Source organism: Euleptes europaea, chromosome 13 (assembly GCF_029931775.1).
Source record: "Euleptes europaea isolate rEulEur1 chromosome 13, rEulEur1.hap1, whole genome shotgun sequence".
Classification (NCBI taxonomy): Eukaryota; Metazoa; Chordata; class Lepidosauria; order Squamata; family Sphaerodactylidae; genus Euleptes; species Euleptes europaea.
Window position 1 is genome coordinate 60,487,700 of NC_079324.1, and position 26,323 is coordinate 60,514,022.

The 26,323-nt window shown below is 46.7% G+C and overlaps 1 protein-coding gene across 6 annotated transcripts in view; it reads left to right on the forward strand.

Annotated features, from left to right (window-relative positions):
* The window catches only part of PITPNM2 (phosphatidylinositol transfer protein membrane associated 2), a 97,317-nt gene extending 71,787 nt beyond the window's left edge, over positions 1-25,530 (forward strand). For 2 of the 6 annotated variants that reach the window (XM_056859228.1, XM_056859232.1), the window contains 13 exons: positions 1,683-1,858; positions 3,939-4,109; positions 5,402-5,551; positions 10,809-10,973; positions 14,424-14,633; positions 17,607-17,755; positions 18,260-18,376; positions 19,176-19,292; positions 19,953-20,101; positions 22,511-22,660; positions 22,828-23,011; positions 23,617-23,745; positions 25,186-25,530. In XM_056859228.1, the coding sequence (XP_056715206.1) occupies positions 1,683-1,858; positions 3,939-4,109; positions 5,402-5,551; positions 10,809-10,973; positions 14,424-14,633; positions 17,607-17,755; positions 18,260-18,376; positions 19,176-19,292; positions 19,953-20,101; positions 22,511-22,660; positions 22,828-23,011; positions 23,617-23,745; positions 25,186-25,530 (2,212 nt within the window). The remainder of the gene's footprint in view (positions 1-1,682; positions 1,859-3,938; positions 4,110-5,401; positions 5,552-10,808; positions 10,974-14,423; positions 14,634-17,606; positions 17,756-18,259; positions 18,377-19,175; positions 19,293-19,952; positions 20,102-22,510; positions 22,661-22,827; positions 23,012-23,616; positions 23,746-25,185) is intronic. The other 4 variants (XM_056859229.1, XM_056859230.1, XM_056859231.1 and 1 more) reach the window with 4 other exon arrangements.
* Positions 25,531-26,323: the final 793 nt, after the last annotated feature.

A 26,323-nucleotide genomic window follows, 5' to 3' on the forward strand; every position in this document is an offset into this window, starting at 1 on the left:
CATCTGTCAGCAAGGCTGAGTCTATGACCTTAGGCAGATGATGAAAGGGAGGGCATCTTGGCCACCTAGGCATGGAGTAGGGATCACTGGGGGTGTGTGTGGGAGGTAGTTGTGAATTTCCTGCATTGTGCAGGGGACTAGATGACCCTGGTGGACCCTTCCAACTCTATGATTCTACAGCTCATTTCAGTCCATCTATGAGCCATCTCTAAAGTGCTCTGGCTATTTCAAACAGCCCAACAATTGTTTTTCTGCCTTTTTTGCCGGTGTGTTCTTTTCCAGCTTTTTTTTTAATGTTCCGAGATTTGTGTGGAACACTATAGCACTATAATGCAAATCTCAGAACGTTAAAACAAAACCCAGGGGAAAACCGAAAAACAACGCACCAGCAAAAAAGGCGGGGAAACAATCACAGTCCTTCCCAAAGCACTCCAGGCAGTTCAGACAGCACGCTGGAGCGATCAAGATGCGCAAGGAAGAACTGAAAACAGTTTAAAGCCGTTTTCATAAAAACCAGCTCCGCCTCTCTTTGCGAATGGGACACAAGTGGCTTTGTCTGAACGGGTAAAAACAAATCCGTAAGCAGCTGGGAGCCAAACCGGTTGTGTCTGAACTGACACAAAAAATCCATTAGCAACCTGCTGCTCAAACAGATTGTAGAGGCAGATTGAATAGGCCCTCTGTTTCAGCCACGAAGGTTTGAAGCTAAATGGATGAAAGATCAAAAGCCACCTTTCCTTCCAAAATATCTGGGCTTCTAATAAAGTGGGGTACAGTTCAAAAGATATAAATGTTAGGGATAAAAAGCTAGTTGGACTGCTAAAGTACTTTTCCTAGATTGCATTTTGTGTGGGCAACATAGCAGTAGCTCCATAATGTTCATATCAGAAAGCAGAGAAGCAGAGAGAGCCAGCTTGGTACAGGGGTTAAGAGCGGTGGACTCTGATCCGGAGAACCAGGTTTGATTCCCCACTCCACATGAGTGGCGGAGGCTAATCTGGTGAACTGGATTTGTTTCCCCACTCCTACACATGAAGCCAGCTGGATGACCTTGGGCTAGTCACACACTCTCAGCCCCACCCACCTCACAGGGTGTGTGTTGTGGGGAGGGAAAGGGAAGGTGATTGTAAGCCTGTTTGAGTCTCCCTTAAGTGGTAGAGAAAGTCAGCATATAAAAACCAACTCTTCTTCTTCTTCCGACACTGTTTAAGGCATTCTTTACAGTTGTTCGTGCCTCAGTTCCCTGTATGATAAAAAGGAAAAAATAAAGATGTGCCTCACAAAATGTATTGATTTAAAAAAACTGTGGACCACTTTTCTGGTAGCTCAAAACAGCTGTTTAAAACAAAGACCATAAACATAAGGCAAATGATAATACTAAAAAAAAAAAGACACAAAATAGCTGCAATAAATGTTGTTTCCTGGCTTTAGGGAAGGCTCTGATTCCCATTAAATTTTTTAAATGTATGTCGAACTCTTAGGAAGGATGCAACCCCCAGAAGAGAAGAAATCCATTTTGTTTAAATAGATCGCCAGTATGTTCTCTAATAAGCCCTTCCTTTGTAATTAAGCTCTTAAGAACTGCATGCACCATTAACAACAGCATGGTCTTCTTTCATGGTTGTCTGTCTGGTAGTTTCTTGCTTCCTTGTTGCTCATACTTTCCTTCCTTCTCTTTGTAGTTTACATTCTAGTGTCCTGAGAAACTATCCTGGATCACGGAGATCCAGTAGTTCCATCATGCTGGATGGCGGGAACCTTGGGAAATTTGAGTTTGAGATCACTGATTTCTTCCTCTTTGGATCTCCTTTGGGGCTGGTCCTCGCATTGAGAAAAACCGTCATTCCAACGCTCGACAGTAGGTTTCTGGTATGGGGCAGAGGGGCTTTGAAAATATGGTCTGCTTCTAAAAACGTTTGAGTATTCTAAACAAGGAAGCTCGCCTGGAAAGCTTAGAAAATTATAGAGCACAGAGACAGGAATAACGGTGTTTGTAGAAGAGTGGGGCCAGTTTGGAATTACTCTCACCGTTTGCAGTCCAAATGTGCCTTTTCATTTCAAGCTTTGAAAATTTCTGCAGCAAAAGTTGGCCAGGGAGCCAGTGTGGTGTAGTGGTTAAGAGCAGTGGTTTGGAGCTGTGGACGCTAATGTGGAGAACCGGGTTTGATTCCCCACTCCTCCACATGAGCGGCGGGCACTAATCTAGTGAGCCGAGTTGGTTTCCCCACTCCTCAGCATGAAGCCGGCTGGGTGACCTTGAGCCAGTCACAGTTTTCTCTGAACTCTCTCACCCCACCTACCTCACAAGGTGCCTGTTGTGGGGAGAGGAAGGGAAGGAGATTGTAAGCCGGTTTGATTCTCCTTTAAGTGGTAGAGAAAGTCAGCATATAAAAACCAACTCTTCTTCTTCTAGTTGGCTAGCACCGGTGGCGTCACCCAAATATTTCCCTCCCCCAGTAATTTTCAAAATATTTCCAAATAAAGCAGTGGATAAATTAATGCATGTGATGCATTAATTAAAAATGATTTAAAAAATGAAGGTGGGTAAACTACCTAAAGGATGTGGGGAAGGGTGAGACTGGCAGTGGGCACAATATTCAGCTTGAGAGAATGTATACTTTTGGGGCAAATTACCCAAGTTGGGCTCACGCTATGGGTGAAGAGTACACTATGACTTCTTGAAAGTTAAGTCTTTTTTCCTCACCCTTGAGGGGCTGTGGCTCAGTGACAGAGCATCTGCTTGGCATGCAGAAGGTCCCAGGTTCAATCCCCTGCGTCTCCAGTTAAAGGGAATAGGCAAGTAGGTGATGAGAAAGACCTCTGCCTGAGACCCTGGAGAGCCACTGCCGGTTTGAGTAGACAATACTGACTTTGATGGACCGAGGGTCTGAGTCAGTAGAAGGCAGCTTCATGTGTTTATGCGCTAATTGTTTTGTGGCGGTTTAGAACTGAACTGTAAATGTTAAGGTGTGAACATAGCTTAGAAAAGTTTGAGAGGGTAGCCATGTTGGTCTGCAATGGAAGAGCAAGATGAGAGTCTGGTAGCACCACAGACACCAACAAAGTTTTCCAGGTATGAGCTTTCGAGAGTCTGAGCAAGCTCCCTTTGTCAGATACCAGGTTAGTGGGTTTCCACTCCATGCGGCTGAACGTGGTGTCTTCCATGAAGATCGTTTCAGAGATCAGCCATTTTGGTCTGCAGTGGAACAGTTGGGTTCAAGTCCAATAGCACTTTAGAGATCAACAAGGATTTTGGGGCACAGGCTTTCAAGAGCCAAAGCTCCCTATGAGGAAAGGCTGAGGGAGTTGGGAATGTTTAGTCTGGAGAAGAGGAGGTCAAGGGGGGGACACACGATTGCTCTCTTTAAGTATTTGAAGGGCTGTCACTTAGAGGAGGGCAGGGAGTTGTTCCTGTTGGCAGCAGAGGAGAGGACTCGCAACAATAGGTTTAAATTATGGTACTGGCTGGATATTAGAGGAAAAAATTTACAGTAAGAGTTGTTCAGCAGTGGAACCAGCTGCCTAGGGAGGTGGTGAACTCCCCCTCACTGGCAGTCTTTAAGCAGAGGCTGGACAAGCACTTGTCAGGGATGCTCTAAGCTGATCATGCATTAAGCAGGGGGTTGGACTAGATGGCCGGTATGGCCCCTTCCAACTGTATGATTCCTTTCGTCAGATACTGGGAGCTTTGACTTTCAAAAGTTTATACCCCAAAAATCTTGTGGGTCTAAGGTGCTACCCAGCTCCAATATAGCTTAGAAAAGCATTCTTAAACAGCAGCTTACTTAAATATTAGTTGATTTGCAGCTGTGGTTGGTAGTGCTAGCAAACAGAATAATTGTCTCCTTTGTGCCTAGTGAATGTTAACAGCCGATTTAGCCATGTGGCCAGCCATCTCAACATCTTCTCTTTCATCTCTCACCCGTCACCCCGTTTAGTCTTCCAGTTGAGACCAGCCTGCCAGCAAGTGTACAATCTATTCCACCCCGCAGACCCGTCTGCCTCGCGCTTGGAGCCCCTCTTGGAGAAGAAGTTCCACATTCTGCCACCCTGTAACATCCCACGCTACCAGCGGTTCCCTCTTGGGGATGGCAGTTCGGCCCTCCTGGGTGAGTCAACTTTCCTCCCCCTAAGGCCCATTATCGGTGACCCGGCTGGCGCAAAGGTGGTAAAACCTTTGTCTGGGTTTTACTTCTTCGGGCAGCGAGGTTGGGCTTTGTGTGGTTTCAGAGCAGTTTGCAATGTGTCTACAATACAAATAAGAAAATAATCTCGTTAAAACAAACGACACACGTACATCTAATAGTAAAGTGTGTGGCTCATGCCGGTCATAAAAGCCATACAATCATGCTACCTACAGACAAGGTAAGGTTTTCCTGTACTGCTCAGAGATCAGCAGGAGCCTTGAGCCATGTGTAAATTGGGCGCTCTCTCTCAGCTAGGCCTTGGTACATTCCTTGACCCTGTATTTTTATCCTGGAAGTACTGGAGAGAGGAGTGTCTTGGTGTTGAGGAAAGGAATAAATGTTATTTATTTACTGGCAAGATTTGTGGTCTACTTTAGAAGAGCAGTTTCAAAAGTGGTACTTTTTCTCCCCAGCTCGCACACAGGTGCCGAGAAAATATCTCCTGCTGATACGGAGAAGGCGTGTCAACGCCCACCCGAAACAATAATTCCAAGAGTGCTTGCAGGAAAGCAAAAACATTATAAACAGTTTCAGTCTGTTTCATGTGCCTTTGGGTTTCAGCCCTTGGCACTGCTGCCCTGTTCAAACTTAGTTGGTGTGGGGGATAAATAAGCTGAGATTCTGACATCTAGAACTTGTACTTGGGAGTAAGTCTCCTTGAGCTCCAGTAAGCCTCACGCATGGGCTGATCTCCTCCCAGAAGCCAAATTCTGGATTTCGGCATAGTGTAGCACGCACAGCTGTATAGGGTGATGCTGAAGGTGGGTTAGGGTCTACCTGGGTATGACATCAGCAGATCCTGGATCATTGACAAACGGGTATAAAATGTGTGTGTACAGGTGGAGATTTTGTAGAAATAAAGAGTGAGTGGATGGGAAGAGGATGCTGGAATCTTCCCTCGCCCAGCTGTCTCCTCTGAAACTTGTCCGGATGGCAGTTTTTCTCCTAGTAGCCAGGTGAAAGGCAACTGTGGGGAGGCAAACCAGCACCTCCCTCCATCCCATTCCTTACCCCTTTCCTCTGTCTCCTGCCTCCCTGATGCAACCTGTCCTTCCTCTCAGCTGATTAGACCCTTTACTATGTCCTGTGTCTGAATTCCTTGATAAGAGCCCCAGAGGCATCGTTAGCATCAGTTGTGAGTCTGTGTTACGGTCTGTGTGGCCACATGTCTGCCGTTCTTGCCCCAATTTGTTTTCTTCCCTGTCTGCTTCTAGTCGAGACAGTCCAGAGCAACCCTCTTCTCCTCGTGGAAAGCAGCCCCCTGGTTGCTCTCCAGAACCAGGAAAGCTTCATGGAAACCAGTATCCCCGTTCCCATCCTGAATTGGCAAGACGCTCCCAGTAAAAATTCTGGATTTGCTGAGTGTGTGTAATCTGCCCTTCTCTCCCAGCGCTGTCTTTTCTGTCATGTGCTTGGGGCCTAGGCGATGCTCGGGAGACACCCGGTTGAACTGAGGGTCCTGAAAGCTTTCTCTGCCAGCTTAGTGGCTGGGTGGGCCCCCCCCCCCCCCCGGAAGAGGAATACAAACTCAGGGAGGCTGTTGATACTAGAACGCGGGGCCATCTGCTGGAGGGTGAAAGATTTGGAACAGATAAAAGGAAGTATTCACACAACGCATGGTTGAATTGTGGAACATCCTGCCCCAGGGTGTGGTGATGGCTTCCAACTTGGAAAGCTTGAAGAGGGGAGTGGACATGTTCATGGAGGAGAGGGCTATTCATGACTACTAGTCAAAATGGATACTAGTCATGATGCATACCTATTCTCTCCAGGATCAGAGGAGCAGACCTATTATATTAGGTGCTTTGGAGCACAGGCAGGACAATGCTTCTGGGGTCGTCTTGCTTGTGGGGTTCGAGGACTATTCTTTACAGGGCAGTAGATATGCACATTAGGGGGTTATCCAGCAATCATCTACTTTAGTGTTCAGAGCAAAAACTGAAGCAAGTAAACATAAAAAAGAGGCTGCGTTGCATCTGTTAATTGCCGTTATCTCATTTACTTATGTTAGGATGACGTTTTGTCCCCCCCCCCTTTTTTATTTTTGCTTTGAACCACTGAGACTATAGACGAGTCCTGCGTCACTCAAAATCCCACTTCCCAGCTCCTGGCCGGTTAAGAAGGTTTCCCTCTGCTTGCGTAGTCTTTCCTTCTGATAACTGGCAAGCAATTAAAACAAAAATCTTCTTTTTCTTTGCCATTTCTTGGGACTGAGGCCCTCACCAGGGCTGGAGACGCAGGTTGCATGTGAGGTGGTACCCACAGGGCTGAGACTTTAACATTTCCAGACTTGACAGTGGAAATGGTTTGGCGGCCAGAGAGGAATCTCTTTCTTTGGCGCTGCAGGCTGGGGAATGATTCAGCTAAACGCTGAGTCACTGGAAGGGTTTTTCTTTTCTTGGTAGCACTGAACAGCCTTGCACAAATTTCATTTCACATAGATGGTTGCTTGTGATTCCGGCCACTTTTTTTTAGAGGCTTGTCTGAATTGGTCATTTTCGATCCTACACCCAGTCAAACAACCTTCGATACTGAACAGGGGCGACAGCTTGCAAAACTGTGGTTTTTGTGGGTGACGAATGCATTGGACAAACTGGTTGCTACAGGCAAGGGAAGAAACTATTGACCCGAACCCAAGCTGGCCTGACTTTGTGTTAAATGTGGGAGGGTACTGCCCCAGTTAGACTCCCCCCTCCCAACGCTGTGCCTGGAGCTTTCCCTGCTTGCAGACATATAATGCAGTGCAACACATGCTTCTTGCTCTGTAGAAGCCCCTGTCCCCTGGACAGAAAGGCCCCACTTTTTTCCCACTGAAGGGCTCCTGAGAGCGCTAACAGCTACTTTAAAGCACAAAAGCGGATGGCAGGCTTCAGCTTAATGCTGCTGTGTCATAAGAACAAGAAAGGCCCTGCTGGATCAGACCAAGGTCCATGAAACCCAGACATCAGTTCACACAGTGGCCAACCAGGTGCCTCTAGGAAGAAACAAGACGACTGCAGCAGCATTATCCTGCCTGTGTTCCACAGCACCTAATATAATGATATCTAATATAATTATAATAAGAACATAAGAAAGGCCATGCTGGATCAGACCCAGGCCCAACAAGTCCAGCAGTCTGTTCACACAGTGGCCAACCAGGTGCTTCTAGGAAGCCCACAAACAAGACAACTGCAGCAGCATCCTCCTGCCTGTGTTCCAAAGCACCTAACATAATAGGCATGCTTTTCTGATCTTGGAGAGAATAGGGATGCATCATAAGAACATAAGAAAGACGCTACTGGATCAGACCAAGGTCCATGAAGTCCAGCAGTCTGTTCACACAGTGGCCAACCAGGTGCCTCTAGGAAGCCCACAAGCAAGGCGACTGCAGCAGCATTCTCCTGCCTGTGTTCCACAGCTCCTAATATAATAGGCCTGCTCCTCTGATCCCACTTTTCATGCTACACCAGGCTGCTTGCTTCAAATACAGGCTAGAAACATGCACAGCCGTTAACAAATTTGATTTAGAAACACTAATAGGCCTGTGGGACTTGGTGGTTTGAAAGAACACTCTGCAAATATCACAAGGTTCTCAGTAAAAGTGCTGGGAAGTTTTTTTAACCAATGCAAGGTGTACTTATTGCAGCGATGAAACCCAATCTAGATCTTTGTGCATGCACATATTTCAGGGAGGAGACTCCTGTTTGTATGGAGTGTCGTGTGTACAGCAGAATCTCTCCTTCCCTGCTGTTGCTGTGTGGGCAGCCTCTACAATTGGGAGCTTTTTAAAAAAATGTCCCCGGATCCATTTAGTATTCTATTCAGACAGTGTTTGTGAGTAACATTCATTGTTCGTATGGGAAAGCTTTCAAGACCCTGGTTCCTCAAGTAATTTCTGTTTGCCAAGTCAGTTTTGCTTTTTTGTTGCTGCTGCTGCCGCCGCCATCATTCTGCATGGTCGCTTGCTTTTTTCAGCCATACCTCGGAAAGACATTGAGGTTGATGTGTGAGAGTAATGCAGACGGATTGCCTCTCCTTTCTATGCCTCTTCTCTCAAATTGGGCTAGGCGGAGCTTTGGGAAGGGAGAGGAAGATCTGAAACCCAAACCTGATGTTATGAGTTACGCATGGACGCCTGCAAGAGCCCCATGGCGCAGAGCGGAAAGCTGCAGTCCAAGCTCTGCTCACAACCTGAGTTCGGTCCCGACGGAAGTCGGGTTCAGGTAGCCGGCTCAAGGTTGACTCGGCCTTCCATCCTTCCAAGGTCGGTAAAATGAGGACCCAGCTTGCTGGGGATAAAGGGAAGATGACTGGGGAAGGCACTGGCAAACCACCCCGTAAACAAAGTCTGCCTAGGAAACGTCAGGATGTGACATCACCCCATGGGTCAGGAATGACCCGGTGCTTGCACAGGGGACCTTTACCTTTATGGGCACCTGCAGCTTCCCCTGCAATGCCCAGTAAGATAAGGCGTACCATATGACATCTTTACAATCAGAGTATTCTGCCATCCCATTGGTTGCTGCTTCCAGGAATGGGGCAGTGCTTTCTGTGAGTGTGTCACGTGTCATCATTGACTGGGGAGATGTGAGTTGGACAGCAGCAGTTGTATCTTCATAATTCATGATGGGTAGCTATGTTAGCCTGTCTGTAGCAGTGGAAAAGAGCAACGAGTCCAGTAGCACCTTAAAGACTAACAAAATTTCTGGCAGGGTGTGAGCTTTCGTGAGCCACAGCTCACTTCTTCAGATATAGAAAAGAGCAAGAGTCCAGTAGCGCCTTAAAGACTAACCAAATTTCTGGCAGGGTGTGAGCTTTCGTGAGCAACAGCTCCCGTCTTCATCATTCATGTACTCCGTGTCCCATGAAGCGTTGGAAAGAGTCAACAAATAAAAAGGGGGAAAGAAAGATCCAACCTAAAAACAAAAGCTGGGTACCCAACGATTGGGTGGAGAAAGACTAAATAATATATAGAAACGTGTTTATTTTAAGGCGCTGATATCTATATTAAAAACATTAAAAGTCATATTAAAAGAAAGCACAATGGCAACTAATACAGGTTGATAAACCACAACCAAACGTGTTTCGGCCCTCTGGCCCTCATCAGTGGTATAATAAATGAAGGCCCGCTGGTATAATTGGAACAGCCAGATAAATTTACTAATAGCGGGGACAGTATAGCGAAGCTGATTCTATGTAGGACATATGCACTGATGTACTCTGGCTTTTTATCAGCACTCCGCAACTTCGTTCTGAGAGAAAGAAATTCACAGTGTGAACAGGCTCTCGGTATGCTTCACAGTGTGGAGCAGGCTGAGCCACTGCTTAGCAGCACGCCATGGGTTTTGAAGCCTAGCAGATCAAAGTGAGCTGCAGACAAGAACAGACACATCACAGGAGAGATGCCTTTTCTCGGTGAAAAGGATGGTGTGTCAGGACCAGAATCCAGCTAGGTTAGAAACTGAGACAGTCCAAGTCTCTTTTCTCCCTCCTGTCAATGAACGCACACTTACCAGCTTTAGTGACTTCTGTGATCAACATTGTTCACAGAATTTCTTCTTCACCCCAGTACTTAAATGTAGCTGCTTGAGGAAATACTCACATTTGAAAAGCCATCTAGCTGTCTGAGGGCAGCAGTTGTGAAGAGTTCAACTGTAGAGCCGGGCAAAGAGAATCCATTAAGCTAATTAAAGTAGTTCTATCACAACTAATCAGACCAACCGTTTCTAAAAAGACATCTTGAATTCTAACCAGGGTAATGATCCAAAGGGTGTGTGTTTGTTTGAATTAACGGGGTGGAAGAAAGGTACAGTTCTCCCCAAATGAAAAAGCCTTTCACAAAGGACTGCTTACAAGATGAAGGTATGACATCAACAGTAGAAAGCACAGGCTCTGCAACCTGACAACCCAAGTCTCTTCCTTACGGCCCTGTGCTGTTGGGTAGCTCAGCTGGAGATTGGCCATTCCTTAGCAAGCAGCTAAAGGCACAGAGATTTAGTCCTCTTCCTCTGGTTGTTCTGGCTAAACCCAACTTTGCACCAGCAGGTATTAAACTTCTGCATTCAGGGCCCCCCTTCCATTTTGCCTGTTCCGCTGAAGAACCCCTGTACCTTGCAGAGGGTTCTTCGGGAACTGGCAATCGTACCGCATAATCCAAGAAAACTCCCCCAAAGATCCCTCAGTGAACCTTGGAAGAAAAGTTCTGTGGGAGCAGCTGAGCTGGTCCACCAATTAATGGCACTTCTCCCTTGGGAACCCCAGATTTCCCCGGGTCATGGTTCGAAAACCACAGCACTGTACAAGTGAATCCATCCAACACTCAGACTGAGATCTCTGAATTTCTGTTTTCTTTTAAGATGATTAATTTGCTGTCATCATTTGGCAAATGGCTACCTAGCTGCCGCCCCCTTTTGTGTTTTGCTTGCGCTGGTGTGTGTTTCTTTTTCCAATCGGAGCTCGTTTTGGAACACTTATTCCTTCCGAAGGGTTTGGGTTGAGGTCTGCATCATCGTCGTCATCCTCTTCCACCTTTTCCTGTGTGTGCACGCATTGGTTTGATTCGGTGTCTGCATCCTTCTTGTCTCGCCACAACCTGTGTCCGTTTGGCCTAATATTCTCGATCTCCCTGTTTCATCTCCGTAGCGGATGTTGTTCAGTCTCATGGTGGCGTCTCCATGGAAAACGCATCCCCTTCTACTCCCATTTCAGCCCCCCAGTTCAGGGGCTTCCGGAGAGCCAGCGAGGCCAGCATTGCCAGCCAGGTGTCAGGAATGGCAGACAGTTACACTGCTTCCAACATAGCCAACAGTAAGTGTTCCTTCACGTCGGAGACAAGATCCTTCCTGGGAGTTAGTTCCCTGCACCCACACTCAGAGCGGCGGGGGAAACTGAGCTGCAATATTGCTTCTTCGGGGAGTTGTCTGTATCCAGAGGTCACAATCCTAGATGATAACCCCTGTCTAAAAGAGCAAGACGTTCTAGGCGCAGTTCATCTCCAAAAAGCAGAGGCACTGGGGCTCAAGCCTGCCTGGAAAAAATGCATCCTTTGAAGTCTCATTTTGTTTTGCCTCCTGGCGCTCCAGGCCATGCAAGCTGTGCAGTCCATGTGGCTGGTTTTCTGCATGGAAGGAAAGGGATGCCACGAGGGGAGGGGAGAGGGAGCTGTAATGCCCAGCACACTAGTGAACATCCGTTGTTGACCCCTCGTATTGGAGGAGGGTGCCAGGTTGTTTTCTGTTGCTCCAGAAGGTTGGACCAGAACCAACGGGTTGAAATTAGATCAAAAGAGTTTCCGTCTAGTCATTAGGAAGAATTCCGTCTAGACATTAGGAAGAATTTTCTAACAGTTAAAGCGGTTCCTCAGTGGAACAAGCTTTCTCGGGAGATGGTGAGCTCTCCTTCCCTGGAGGTTTTTAAACAGAGGCTAGATGGCAATCTGTCAGCAATGCTGATTCTATGACCTTAAGCAGATGATGAGAGGGAGGGCATCTTGGCCATCTTCTGGGCATGGAGTAGGGGTCACTGGGGGTGTGGGGGGAGGTAGTTGTGAATTTCCTGCATTGTGCAAGGGGTTGGACTAGATGACCCTGGTGGTGCCTTCCAACTCTAGGATTCTATGATTCTATGGTTGACTTTTATTGATGGGAGCCAAGGAAAACTAGCTAAAACCTGGAAAAGTGAGAACTGCTACAGCTTAGGAGTCCAGAGTATGTGCTGTGAGCTGGAAAGTCCCAGGTTCATATTAAACTTACTAAGTAGCCTTTAGAGAGGCCACTGTTTTTCGTCCTTAGCAGTATCTGCAACTCTGGGATCAAATTAGACCACCTTCCCAGGTTGTTGTAAGGACAACTGAGATAATGCACGTGAAGTGTTTTGAACGCTAGATACAATACGATAAAGTTGATTGTTTGTGGCTGGCCGTCACAATCTGTCATATAAAACCTACTCGTAAATAATAACATTAAAACAGTCTGACCAAAAAATGCTAGTCATTAAATGCATTAAATACCCTGATTAAAAACAGCTTTAGCCTGAATTTTCTTGGCTGCTAAGGCAAAGAGTGACACTTTAAACTGGATTGGAGCCTGTAAGGAGAAGGAGCAGCTTCTCTGAATCTGAAAAGAGTTCTATATAAATACAAAGTTGTCGTCACCATTATTATTAGGTATTTGTAATTACTTCAGCTAGGGTACAGAGTTGGACCAGGTGACTTTTAAAGTTTCTTTCCGTTTTTCCTTGACCTAAATGTTTTATTGTGAATTACCTGCTCATACCTGTTGGTAATCCTCCCCTCCCCAAGGCATGTTGACTTGTAATCTTATCAGAAGTGATATAAAATACATTGGTGGGATAATAAGTTATCTCCGCCACATGATAACCTTCCTTCTGGTTCAGGAAGGAAGTTGCATGACTAGAAAGGGCTTTGTGTGCTACCCGCACGTGTTTCATTCCCAAGCAGGAATGGAAAAAATCCTTCTGAACAGACATGAAATTGCCTTCTACTGAGTCAGACCCTTGGTCAAGTCTGCCAAGGTCAGTCTTGTCTCCTCTGACTGGTAGCGGCTCCCCAGGGTCGCAGGTATCGGTGTTTCACATCACCTGCTACTTCCCTCTTTTCACTGGAGATTCTAGATGTTGCATGCAAAGCAGGTTATCACTGGACATGGCCCCTCCCTCAAGGTCCTAAAATCTGATGATGCCTGTGAAGAATTTCCACCGTATTATACAGGGAGGACTGATATCTCATGACGAGGGTTGCAGGTTTGCATTTATTTGAACTTTTTTATAAATTCACCTTTCCCCAAGAAATCTGAGACCCAAGGTGGACAACATAGTTTGAAAACAATCAAAACACAACTAATCAATTTATAAATGTGATGGTATCGCTTTACTCTGCTCTGGTTAGACCTCACCTAGAGTACTGTGTTCAGTTTTGGGCACCGCAATTTAAGAAAGATGTAGACAAACTGGAATGTGTCCAGAGGAGGGCAACAAAGATGGTGAGGGGTCTGGAGACCAAGTCCTATGAGGAAAGGTTGAAGGAGCTGGGTATCTTTAGCCTGAAGAGGAGAAGACTATGGGGATATGATAACCATCTTCAAGTACTTGAAGGGCTGTCTTATAGAGGAGGATGCTGAGTTGTTTTCTGTTGCCCCAGAAGGTCGGACCAGAACTAACAGGTTGAAATTAAATCAAAAGAGTTTCCGTCTAGACATTAGGAAGTACTTTCTAACAGTTAGAGAGGTTCCTAAGTGGGAACAGGCTTCCTCAGGAGGTGGTAAGCTCTCCTTCCCTGGAGGTTTTTAAGCAGAAGCTAGATGGCCATCTGTCAGCAATGCTGATTCTATTACCTTAGGCAGATGATGAGAGGGAGGGCATTTTGGCCATCTTCTTGGCATGGAGTAGGCGTCACTGGGGGTGTGGGTGGGGAGGTAGTTGTGAATTTCCTGCATTGTGCAGGGGGTTGGACTAGATGACCCTGGTGGTCCCTTCCCACTCTATGGTTCTATTCTATAAATATTTTCAGTTCTACCTTTCTCCCATGCACAGGATCCTGCGGTCAGCCCCTGACGTTTTCAGTTAAAAGGGGTAGAAAAGCCTGAAAAGACCTCTACGCGTGACCTTGGTGACCCCCCCACATCTAAGTTGACTAATCCTCTGGCTCAGTACAAGGCAGATTCATGTTTATATGGGACTTAAGACCTTGGAAGCATTTTTCCAGCCCTGCTCCCAACTGATCACTCGGCAAGAGACCACCCCCAGCATCCTGTTTGTGCAGTGGTAACAAATGTTGTGCCTAAAGCATTCTGACAGTATTTTTCTACATTCAGTGGAACGGTGCGAATACTCATGGTTTTGTCTCCACGGTCAGTTGACTTGAAAGGCGTCCGTGATTTTGTCTCTTCCATGTCAGAGTAAGAGCTGCCTGCCCTCCGCTCATGTTGAGCTCAGTCATTTTGCCCTGTTGAAAAGACCAAATTCTTACGGGTTCAAGCAAATTGCTGTGGCTTCAGTGGTGCAGAGTACATATAAGAGAGTGTTTGTGCCCTCCCTTTCCCCACAGAGTTGCTCTTATGTGAGTGCACACTTGCTAGAGTCGGGATCCATTTGTCCTGAGTCTTAGCATGTGTTTCCATGTATTTCTTCCATAGCATAATGATGTTTTGGGAAGACAAAATTTTAAGTTTTCTATCACGTGACCATGTGAGTTAACTGGTACATTTATTTTGTGTTCTGTTTTAATTTCATTCCTTTTAGAAAACAAAAAACATCTCACCCACTCCAGGGGCTTTAGCTTACTAGCCCAGCTTGCCCTCCCGCACAAACCCCCCACCCAGCCCTTGCCCAAAAGACGTAGGTCATCTAAACCTGAGCAGTCCCAGAACCCCTTGAGAAGAAAGTTTGGGAGCTTCCCCCACCAGGAAGTGGATTCCATCCAGCAGATCCCAGACCTGGACATCGAGAAAGGTATTCTGGAGAGAGACGGGGAGCACAAGAAACAGCACCTTAACTAACCATCTCTGTCACCTGTCTCCAGAACAAATGGTCCGCTTTCCCCAGGGCACTTTGCAATCTCAGCATTCCGTTTTCAATAAACACTTTTTTGGTTCTGCTTTGAAGATTTAACTCTCATGCCACTAACACCCAGCTTTACTCGTGGAGCGCACTCAATTGTTTATTTTAACATTCTGCTCAGCATGTGAAGAATTCTCACCACGGTTTCTTAGGAGGAGGGGGTAAATGTTGGCCATCTTGTTTGGAGAATCCCAGATAATCTGAGGGCATGCATGTCTGGATGAACAGAAGGGGCAAAGTTGGAAAAGTCTCCGCTTCCAAGGAGACTGCATTCTTGGATGCAGAAAATAATTGGTCAGTTTGTTATGAAAAGTGCAGCAGTTCTGTGTTTCAGAAATCTGGGGCCAAATGGCTAACTCCAGCCAAAGGAAAAGAAGGCAGAAAGAAAAAAGGCAGAAGATCTTGATGCAGACGTCAGAGCTGCCAAAAAAAAGGAACAAGCAAATTTTAAAAATCGAGCAAATGAGTCCACCAAAATTGTGACATGCATGCAAATTAATGGGAATTCTCTTAACAGGCCGGGGTTTTCTCTTTCTCCCTCCTGCACCTGCATTTAAATCACAAAGCAAGAGGTCTTATAAGGAGGTGAGCAGAAAGGACATTCTTCCTAATGCAGATTTTTTTCTGGGCCTTTCTTTTGATTCTGGTGCTTTGGATGTTCTGTCGCTGATTTGTAAAGGGCTCGTGCAAAAATGTGTGTTTTTAAAATGCGAAGTTCTGAACAGGTAAGTGCCGGACAGCAGGCACAGAAGTGGTTTTCTCCATGGCGAGAAGATTACAAGAAGGAAGAGCGGTGAAGGCTGAATAAGAGATCTCGGTGGATTACAGAATTTGCTATTGCCTCTTTCAGGGTGAACAAGCGGGGAGTGCAATTTGGTCATCCCAGATGTTCTTCCTGTTTTGCTTTTAAAGGGACCTGCCCTCCTAAAGAATCCTGGCAATTGTCATTTGATTAGGAGACTGAGAAAAACTGTTAGAAATCGGTAGCCGTCTTCGTAGAAGGTCACAACTTTTCTTTGGAGAAAGGAAGTTATTGTTAAACCATTTTAAGGGCTGATTGAAATGCGACACTGGCGAGGCAAAAAAATTCACCGGTGAGATTTTGTGCTCACGTAGTTTCTCACTGAAGTTAGGTTGCTATCCATTCAAAGTTGCTGTGAGAGCCAGCATAGTGTAGTGGTTAAGAGCAGTGGTTTGGAGCGTTGGACTCTAATCTGGAGAACTGGGTTTGATTCCCCACTCCTCCACATGAGTGGCGGAGGCTAATCTGGTGAACCGGGTTGGTTTCCCCACTCCTTCACATGAAGCCAGCTGGGTGACCTTGAGCTAGTCAGAGCTCCCTTAGAGCTCTCTCAGCCCCATCTATCTCACCGGTTGTCTGTTGTGGAGAGGGGAAGGGAAGGTGATTGTAAGCCGGTTTGATTCTTCCTTAAGTGGTAGAGAAACTTGGCATATAAAAACCAACTCTTCTTCGTCTTCAAGAGCAGAGTATGCCAGTTCAACTCTTGCTCAGACAACCAGTTCCATGAAGGATGAAAGGCAAGGATATAACTAAACTAAATAAATAACTAAAAGTAGTGCCTCCATTTTGAATGGATGGCTCCTTCTCATGTTAACCATCTTTCCTATGAAGGCTTGGCTCTGACTTGGGGGAAAATGTGCCTTTTCTTAACAGAAGAAAGCAGTACAAGTGTGCATTCTGCCAGAGGTACATGAGTCAGGCTATCAACTGATCTCTTGGGGTGGGCATGGGAAAAACATCCTTGTGTACCTTCTTCAGGTGTGACAAAATAACAGGCCTTTTCTACATGGGACAATTGAGTTGGGGGGAAAGGAAGACCATGAGTCAAACTTTTAAAGTAGATTCTATATAGCCTTCACAGGCCAAGGTACATTCGCATACAGGTGCCACCTCCAGGCCGCCAAGGCTGGGCTCTTTGGCTTGATATGTTCCCTCTAGAAAATCCTTTTTCCATTTCAGTCATCCTTGTTCAAGAAGATTAGCCTCCCCCGCTCATGTGGAGGAGTGGGGAATCAAACCCGGTTCTCCAGATCAGACTCCGCCGCTCCAAACCACCACTCTTAACTGCTACGCCATGCTGGCTCTCAAAAGCGCGAGTATTTACCTACTTGTACCTGAGCAGTAATTAATGTCACCCCCTACCTTCACGCACGCACAGCATACCGTCCCAGTGAACTGCAGCCTGCAGCCTTTAACTCCTTGTGAATGAAAGGAGAACCGGCAGGTTCATCTGAGGCTCTTCTTCCTGCCAGACAGCTCATCTAAACCTGGCCTCATTATTTTAAAAAAGGCACACCGATTCATTACTCTCCCGTGTATTCAAAAGAGTCGTCTTGGGCATGTAAAAAGGGTTGTTAATACCGAGTACAAAAACATCCAGTCTTCATTCTCAAGTGCCTTCATACATCCTCTGGATGGAGTCATTGCCTATTCATATCTTCCTTTCAGTGTTGTCCTGTACTCGCTTTAATAAAGGATTGACCCATGCTGTCTGGTTCATGTTGTCCTCGCTTGGCTGTGATTAAACCTGGTTTCCGAGCACAGGAGGTACATCCACACCACAGATTAGTTTGTGATTTGTTCCCTCCCGCCGTCTGTAGGAACTGTAGGAAATTTCAAGCAGAGTTCTAGACAAACTAAGATTCCCAAGGTTTATTCACTGGGGAACCCACGACTGGTGTAAAATAGTTCCCAGTAAAGATATGCTTTGAAAGAAGGTTCTTTAAATACTTTTATCGGAGGAGCCGAGGACTTGGATGCTGAAGTGAACTTTAACTGGTTTATTATTCTTTTCTTTAAAAAAAAACCTTGGGGTTTTTTGCCATCTTCTGTTTTGCTTTCAGTTGCTGCCAGATGGTGGGGGACGAAAAGGATAGACTATGCTCTCTACTGCCCTGATGCCCTAACGGCCTTCCCCACAATCGCCTTACCGCACCTCTTCCACGCAAGCTACTGGGAGTCGACGGACGTGGTCTCCTTCCTGCTGAGACAGGTGAGGCCTCATGTGCCTTGCAGCTCTCGGAGGATAGGATACAAAATGCAGCTTGAAGGAAAGCGTTGGTATTCATTTGCAGAGTGAATTCAAGGTGACACAAGAAATTTTTTGGAGCAAAATCTGGAGGGCGTTAATTACTGTTGCCTTTTTTTTAAAAAATGTGGATTGTGATATCATTAGCAGAAGGTTCAGATTTCTAGTCCTCATGATGGCAGAGGAAAAAGATGAAGCTGAGCAGGCAAAGCTGAAAGTCACTCGTCTCTACTTAAGGATAGGTGGGCTCCCGTTCTAACTGTATCTGAGCTGTGGCTCACGAAATATCATATACCCTGCCAGAAATTTTGTTAGTCTTTAAGGTGCTAGTGGACTCTCGCTCTTCTAACACTGGTCTAGTCCAGTAGAATTCATAGATTCAAGCAAGTACTTTGCAAACTCCATGGAAATTCTTCTAACGGGTGTTTGCTGTAGCGATTGCTGACCAGGCTGCCCTTTTTTCCGCAGGTGATGAGGCACGAAAACTCCAGTATTCTGGAGCTGGATGGGAAGGAGGTCTCTGTCTTTACCCCTTCCAAGCCCAGAGAGAAGTGGCTTCGTAAGAGGACCCACGTTAAGCTAAGGGTAACGGCTTCTTTTCTTCTCTTATTATTTATTTTATTTCTCTGTTATTTGTCACATATGCCCTGTTTTCTGGTGGCTTTTTCCTACCCAGAAGCCAGAGCAAAGGGAAGGAAAACTTAGTTATAAATTGGTCTTCTAGAAATCTAACTTCTGAAATATCTCAGAGGTATAGATACTTAGCAAAGCCAACATAATAGTTTTATAAAAAAGGTTTATTGTAAAAGAGAGAGGAAAAAGGGGAAGGGTGGTTGAATTCCAAAGGAGGGGGGGACAAAATGCTGGGGGAAGCACATAGCAACAACACATTGGTTAATTGGTTTTTAATGGTGTATGAGAGCCAGCGTGGCGTAATGGTTAAGAGCAGTGGTTTGGAGCGGTGGATTCTGATCTGGAGAACTGGGTTTGATTCCCCACTCCTCCACATGAGCAGCGGAGGCTAATCTGGTGAACTGGATTTGTTTCCCCGCTCCGGCACATGAATCCAGCTGGGTGACCTTGGGCCAGTCACACACTCTCAGCCCCACCCACCTCCCAGGGTGTCTGTTGTGGGGAGGGGAAGGGAAGGTGATAGTAAGCCAGTTTGATTCTTCCTTAAGTGGTAGAGAAAGTTGGCATATAAAAACCAACTCTTCTTCTTTTTCTGTGTTTATATTTTGTAAGTTGCCTCGGACATTGTGGAAAGGCAGGATATCAATGTTTTAAATAAATAAATAAATAGTCTTTCTGCCCCCCCCCCATTTAATCTTCCTGCATGTCGTTGCACCTCAGGTGTCCAACTTGTTTTTCTTTCTTTTTGCAGAATGTCACAGCCAACCACAGAATAAATGATGCCATAGCCAATGAGGATGGTCTCCAGGTGTTAAATGGAAGGTTTATGTATGGGCCGTTAGATATGGTCACGCTCACGGGGGAGAAGGTATGTAGACATCTGATCATATAAAACACAAGAGACTCTAAATCTGCCATTGTATAGTTGTAACTGCAAGTTTTTAGAAGAATGTTGTAATGGGTGTTGCATCTTGTGAATGTTGACAGTCCAACTTTCACCTACTTTAAAGTCTGGATCAAATAAAATTGTAGTAGGGGCACACCTCATGTGATCAGTGCTAAATGGCTGTTTAAAGCTAAGCAGCTGATTGACATCATCATAATTCATCAGCTACCTAAAGCCAGATCAGCCCAGAGATAGACCAGAACTCAAGAAACGTTGAGAAGCTTCTAATCTAAATGGCAAACATAAGAGAAACATGTGGAATTGCCTAGTCAGACCACATTTTCTGTTCTGACCAAGGTCTCAGGTAGTGTGAGACTGGTTACTAGAGCTCTTTTTAACTGGAGATGATGAGAAATGAACACTACACTCGTTTGTGGCCTTCCCAAAGAGGGCAAAGGGATGTAGCAGAAAGATGTAGCAGAAAGAGAGAGGAAAGAGTAATAAAAGAAGTGTGCTTAGCTGAATTATTAGCAGAAAGAGAGAGGAAAGAGTACTAAAAGAAGTGTGCTTAGCTGAATTATTAATTGCTATGCCTTTTGGTGACTCTGCATTGTTCTGCTTTGTTCCTTGTTTGTGATCCAGGTTGACATTCACATCATGACACAGCCCCCATCAGGAGAGTGGGTTTACTTTGACACAGAAATCAGCAACAGCAGTGGGAGGATTTCCTATGTAATCCCTGAGAATAAGCGGCTGGGTATTGGGGTGTATCCTGTCAAAATGGTGGTCAGGTGAGTTCCGTGGCAGAGGCCTTTGAATCTGCAGAGCAACTGAGCCAAGACGGCCATGGCAGAAGGCAACAGATCAGATGGAGAAGTACAAAGAGCAACCAAAGATGGATAGCGCCAGCTTAGTTTGCAAACGTCGTATTTCCAAGTGGGCATCTCCAAGGCAGCCCATCCAGACCCTTAAGGCCCAAGGTTGGCTTTCAGGGATGGGGGAAGCAGAGAAGTAAACCTGAATGCATTTACAGCCATAGAACTGGAGAAATGTCTCCTCGACTCTGCAGTAAACTGGAAGAAGCCTGAATACAACCAGAATATATATATATATGAGTTGGAAGGTACTACCAGGGTCATCTAGTCCAACGCCTTGCACAGTGCAGGAAATCCAAAACTACCTCCCCCACACACACACATCCCCAGTGACCCCTACTCCATGCCCAGAAGATGGCAAAAACAAACAAAAAACCCCTCCAAGATCCCTGGCCAATCTGGCCTGGAGGAAAATTGCTTCCTGACCTCAAAGTGGCAATCGGTACTGCCCTGGGCATGTGAGAAAGGGCCACGGGAGCCAAACAATGATGCAAACCTTCCTGCCTTCCCTTTTGAATGTTGTATAAAAGTGTCGTAATGGCTGTACATCTTGCATTTCATCGTCTTGCATTCCACAGCCTTTCTCTCTCTCTCTCTCTCTCTCTCTCTCTCTCTCTCTCTCTGTGTGTGTGTGTGTGTGTGTGTGTGTAGATAAGCATGTCAGTTCATCCCATGCACTTCATCACATTCACAAAGCGGGCTCTCATCTGTGCAAGCTTCGGCCACAATAAATCTGTCAGACTTCATAGTGCCACAGAGCTCCTTTTGTTCTAGATGCAACAGATGAACACAGCTACTCCAGTGGAACATTTTAGACTTGGACATCTTCCCAGTTCTCTGCTTGTTTTTCTCTGTTGGCTTTGCCTTCTGTTTCTGTCGTGTGTCACAGACACACGAAGCGAATCCCACAGCAGCGGCTTCAAAGACCTAGAGGGGCCGTGCCGATACAGCACCCTCTTAGCTGGACAAGATACTTCACTCAGATTCTTTTTTTGTTTAATGCTTGTAATAGGTAGGTTTGGATAATGGTAACTTGAGTGAGCTCCAGCAGGTTCCAGAAGGTGGCTCAGGGAGCATCCAGACATACAGATTTTGCAGTGAGCCGGCTTTCTGTGGAATGGCATTCGCCTCAGTTGTGACACATCTTGTATCAAGCTTAGGGAAAACTGCTTTTTCAGGTGCAACTGAAGCTGGAGTTGCATGTTGCTGATTGGCTGGTCCTAGTGCCAATCACAGAAACGTCTCACCTCACCTTCTAAGAGCGCTTTTCAAAGTGATAAAAACAAAATGAGGAACGGCTGAGGGAGTTGGGAATGTGTCAGTCTGGAGAAGAGGAGGTTGAAGGGGGACATGGTTGCTGTCTTTAAGTATTTGAAGGGCTGCCACTTAGAGGAGGGCAGGGAGCTGTTCCTGTTGGCAGCAGAGGATAGGACTTGCAATAATGGGTTTAAATTGCGGGCGGAAAGGTACCGAATGGATGTTAGGGAAAAACCTTTTACAGTGAGAGTTGTTCGACATTGGAATCACCTGCCTAGGGAGGTGGTGAGCTCCCCCTCACTGGCAGTCTTTAAGCAGAGGCTGGACAAGCACTTGTCAGGGATGCTCTAGGCTGATCCTGCATTGAGCAGGGGGTTGGACTCGATGGCCTGTATGGCCCCTTCCAATTCTATGATTCTAAGAGTTCCTAAAGCAGATAAACCACCTTGATACCACCAAAGCAGCTGTACCTGCAGCTGGCAATATTTCTTTTAAAAATAAAGCACAATAAAATTCATGTTTGAAACACAAAAATGGATAGCACACCTGAATCTTTGGCGAGAGATTGTACATGTCATGGTGGGGGAAACAGAGCCCACTCCAGTGTGCACGTGCACATGCATGCTCCCATTTCAAGGTACATCTGCCCATACCCTTATTGAGGCTGGGGGAAATTGTAAGGATTACACCCTGAGTCACCATTCCTGTTGGCAGCAGAGCATAGGACTCACAATAATGGGCTTAAATTGCGGATGGAAAGGTACCGGCCAGATATTAGGATTATTATTTTTTACAGTAAGAGTATTTGGACAGTGGAATCAGCTGCCTAGGGAGGTGTTGAGCTCCCCATCACTGGCAGTCTTTAAGGAGAGGCTGGACAAGCACTTGTCAGGGATACTCTATGCTGATCCTGCATTGAGCAGGGGACTGGACTAGATGGCCTGTATGGCCCCTTCCAACTCTATGATTCTGTGATTCTAAAAGTGCTTTTTCAGTCTTGTGTATTTCAGTTGCAGTTTTCTCCCCCACCAACCTCCGGCAAAATGATTCCTTTTCTATTCGTTTTAGGGGTGACCACACGTTTGCTGACAGCTACATCACCATCCTGCCCAAGGGGACCGAATTTGTGGTCTTCAGTATCGATGGCTCCTTCGCTGCCAGCGTTTCCATCATGGGCAGTGACCCCAAAGTTCGGGCTGGAGCAGTTGATGTAGTAAGGTATGAGGACTTTGGAAATCCTGGTATTTGCAGTTGTGCAGATGTGGAGTGCATGTATAGGGTTATACATGTATAGAGAATGAGAAAGAAGCTGATTCTTTGTCGCTCAACGTGAGACTCGGGGCTTTTTCGCCTGTTAATTCTCCTCCTCCTGCCCCCTTTCTCAGGCACTGGCAAGATCTCGGCTACCTCATTATCTACGTCACAGGCCGCCCCGACATGCAGAAGCAGAGGGTGGTGGCTTGGTTAGCACAGCACAACTTTCCTCACGGGATCGTCTCCTTCTGTGACGGGCTGGTGCACGACCCCCTGCGGCACAAGGCCAACTTCCTGAAGTCCCTCATCATGGACGTAAGCGGGGGAGGATTCGAATCTTGCTCTCCAGTATCCTAGCCTGACACTCGAACCACTGCACCCTCCTGGCTCAATCATTTCATTGGATTGTTTTTTGTTTTTTTAAAGTTTGTATTATTTCTTGGCTTGCTTTTTTTCTTTCTTAGCCACCTTGAATAGGTATCTGGAGAGGCGAGAAGCATCAAGGTAGGGGCCGTGGCTCAGTGGTAGAGCATCTGCTTGGCATGCAGAAGGGCCCAGGTTCAATCCTGCAAACTCTCTGCACATTGACTCCTGCAGTGAGTTAATGTGCAGACGGGTCATCTTCACAGGGCTAGTGTAAGGCGCCTTCATGTGTTCATGTGAGATATAAATGTTCTAAATAACTAAAGATTATCCATCCAACAAAGCAAAACGGTCTCCAGTGATTCTGTTAATTCGTCAGGCAACTAAGCTTTGGTTAAAAATCCATTGAGGTGTTTTAACATTCAAGCCTACGTGCAAATTGGACTTCCAAGTGTAGCGTGTTGCACTACCTTGAGCGAACATTGAGAGTACGTGGCAGTTCTCGAGTGTCCGTTGTTTGTTCTGCTTGGCATTCCTCTGCTTTTGATTCCCCGTAGGTCCACATGAAGATCCATGCGGCCTACGGGTCCACCAAGGACATCTCCGTCTACTCCTCCATCAACCTGCCGCCCTTGCAGATCTACATTGTTGGACGGCCAACCAAGAAGTTGCAGAATCAGTGTCAGGTGAGGGTGCAAGCCTGTGAATGAGGTAAAAAAGGTAAAGGTAGTCCCCCTGTGCAAGCACCGGGTCATTCCTGACCCATGGGGTGACATCATATCCCAACGTTTCCTAGGCAGACTGCGTTTACAGGGTGGTTTGCCATTGCCTTCCCCAGTCATCTACACTTTACCTCCAGCAAGCTGGGTACTCATTTTACCGACCTCGGAAGGATGGAAGGCTGAGTAAGTGGGGAGAGCCAGCGTGGTGTAGCTGTTAAGAGTGGTGGTTTGGAGCGGTGGACTCTGATTTGGAGAACCGGGTTTGATTTCCCACTCTTCCACATAAGCGGTGGAGGCTAATCTGGTGAACTGGATTTGTTTCCCCACTCCTACACATGAAGCCAGCTGGGTGACCTTGGGCTAGTCACGCTCTCTCAGCCTACCTCACAGGGTGTCTGTTGTGGGGAGGGGAAGGGACAGTGATTGTAAGCCGGTTTGATTCTTCCTTAAGTGGTAGAGAAAGTCGGCATATATAAACCAACTCTTCTTCTTCTGAGTCAACCTTGAGCCAGCTACCTGAAACCAACTTCCGACGGGATAGAACTCAGGTCGTGAGCAGCGCTTGGACTGCAGTACTGCAGCTTACCACTCTGCGCCACGGGCCCTCTGAATTCAAGTGGGAAAACTGATGGCTGAAGAAGCTCTTGGCTTGGTGTTTGATATGTCCAGACCCTGCTACAGTGCACTGGCTATTAGTAAAGATGGATACTAGTCATGATGCATGCCTATTCTCTCCAGGATCGGAGGAGCAAGCCTATGATATTAGGTGCTGTGGAACACAGGCAGGACAATGCTGCTGCAGTTGTCTTGCTTGTGGATTTCCTAGAGGCACCTGGTTGGCCATTGTGTGAACAGACTGCTGGATTTGATGGGCCTTGGTCTGATCCAGCAGGCCTTTCTTACGTTCTTATGATCTTACTTTCTGGGCCAGATCCTTGACCCAGTTGCCATTTGGCAAAAGTTTATTTGTATTCATTTTCAGTAATGTCTGAAATTATAGCTGTGAAATTACATTGAGCACAGAACAAGAGTGGAGATATGGAATGTGTGTGGGGGGTGTTTTTTTTTCAAAGCAAGTTTCTCCTTTGGAGTGGTGGAGTCTGATCTGGAGAGCTGGGCTTGATTCCCCACTTCTCCACATGAGTGGCGGAGGCTAATCTGGTGAACTGGATTGGTTTCCCCGCTCCTACAGATGAAGCCAGCTAGGTGACCTCGGGCTAGTCTCAGCTCTCTTAGAGCTCTCTCAGCCCCACCTACCTCACAGGGTGCCTGTTGTGGGGAGGGGAAGGGAAGGTGATTGTAAGCCGGTTTGAGTCTCCCTTAAGTGGTAGAGAAAGTCAGCATATAAAAACCAACTCTTCTTCTTCTTCTTTTAAAAGAAATCATTTTGTTTTTAATTTCCAGTTCATTACCGAGGGATACGCAGCCCACCTAGCCCAGCTGGAATACACCCATCGCTCCCGGCCTGCCAAGAACACCACCCGGATGGCCCTTCGGAAAGGCAGCTTCGGCCTCCCCGGCCAGACCGAATTCCTGCGCAAGCGGAACCATTTGCTGCGCACCATCTCGTCCCAGCCCACGGCGGCTGGCGGGAGTGGCGGCCACAGGCCAGAGCGGACACACAGTCAGTCTGAGAGCGACCGGGAGAGAGACCGGGAGCGCAGCCAGCGCAGCATGAGCCTGGCCTCAGGGTGCTGGGGCCGGAGCGCAGCCACCAAACTCGAACCGGGGGCCCTCGGGCAGAAGTAGAGGGGGCCGTGCTCCGGCGACAGATGGGCGCAGATGCCTGTAGAAGAAGCAGAGTGCAGTGAAAGAACCGAGGCCTACAGTGTGGGACAAAAAGGCAAACATGGTGCTACTCATTACCAGCGAGGCGGCGATAGTTTTGAGAAAAGAGGGCGGAGCGTGTTTCTTTTCTCCACGCAAAACGGGCAGGCCTTCCGGCAAGGGTGCTCGATTGGCAAAGCATGATACTAAAGGAAAGAAGAAGGCCTGTTGCCGCAAAGGGTGTCAGGAGAGGGGGAAACGAGAATCTCAGCTGTCTCTGGCTGCGGCCCACACACTTCCCTGCCTCCCTTTTCTTATCCAGGTTTAGCAATTGTAAATACGTGCCTCCTCAGCTTCTTTAGCCATTTAGAAAGTTTCAATAGAAGGGGAGGCACTCTGGGTGCCAGGCAGAGGGCCAGGACTGAAGGAGCGCGTGGGGAGCGTTCCCATGAGTTTCCTCTGCCGTTCACATGGATGCCGTCGGGCACTGGTACTGCACAAGGGAAAGACATGGCTCTGTTTCCACAATCCTGAGACTTGGAGATGCAGAAGCATTTGTTACAGGCAAAGCGATGCAGTCCAGGCCGTTGATGTAATTGCCGTGGAATCAGATGAGCGGCTGAGTCGGGTGGCAATGAATGGTGGTTTATTTTTTTAAAATGAAAATCACAGGAATTAAAAAAATTCAGGTAGGATTTTAGAAGATGGTGGGATTACATGGCTGGTGCTAGTTTAGAAAAAGGACATAAGCAAGTTGAGCTGTCCTGAATCCCCG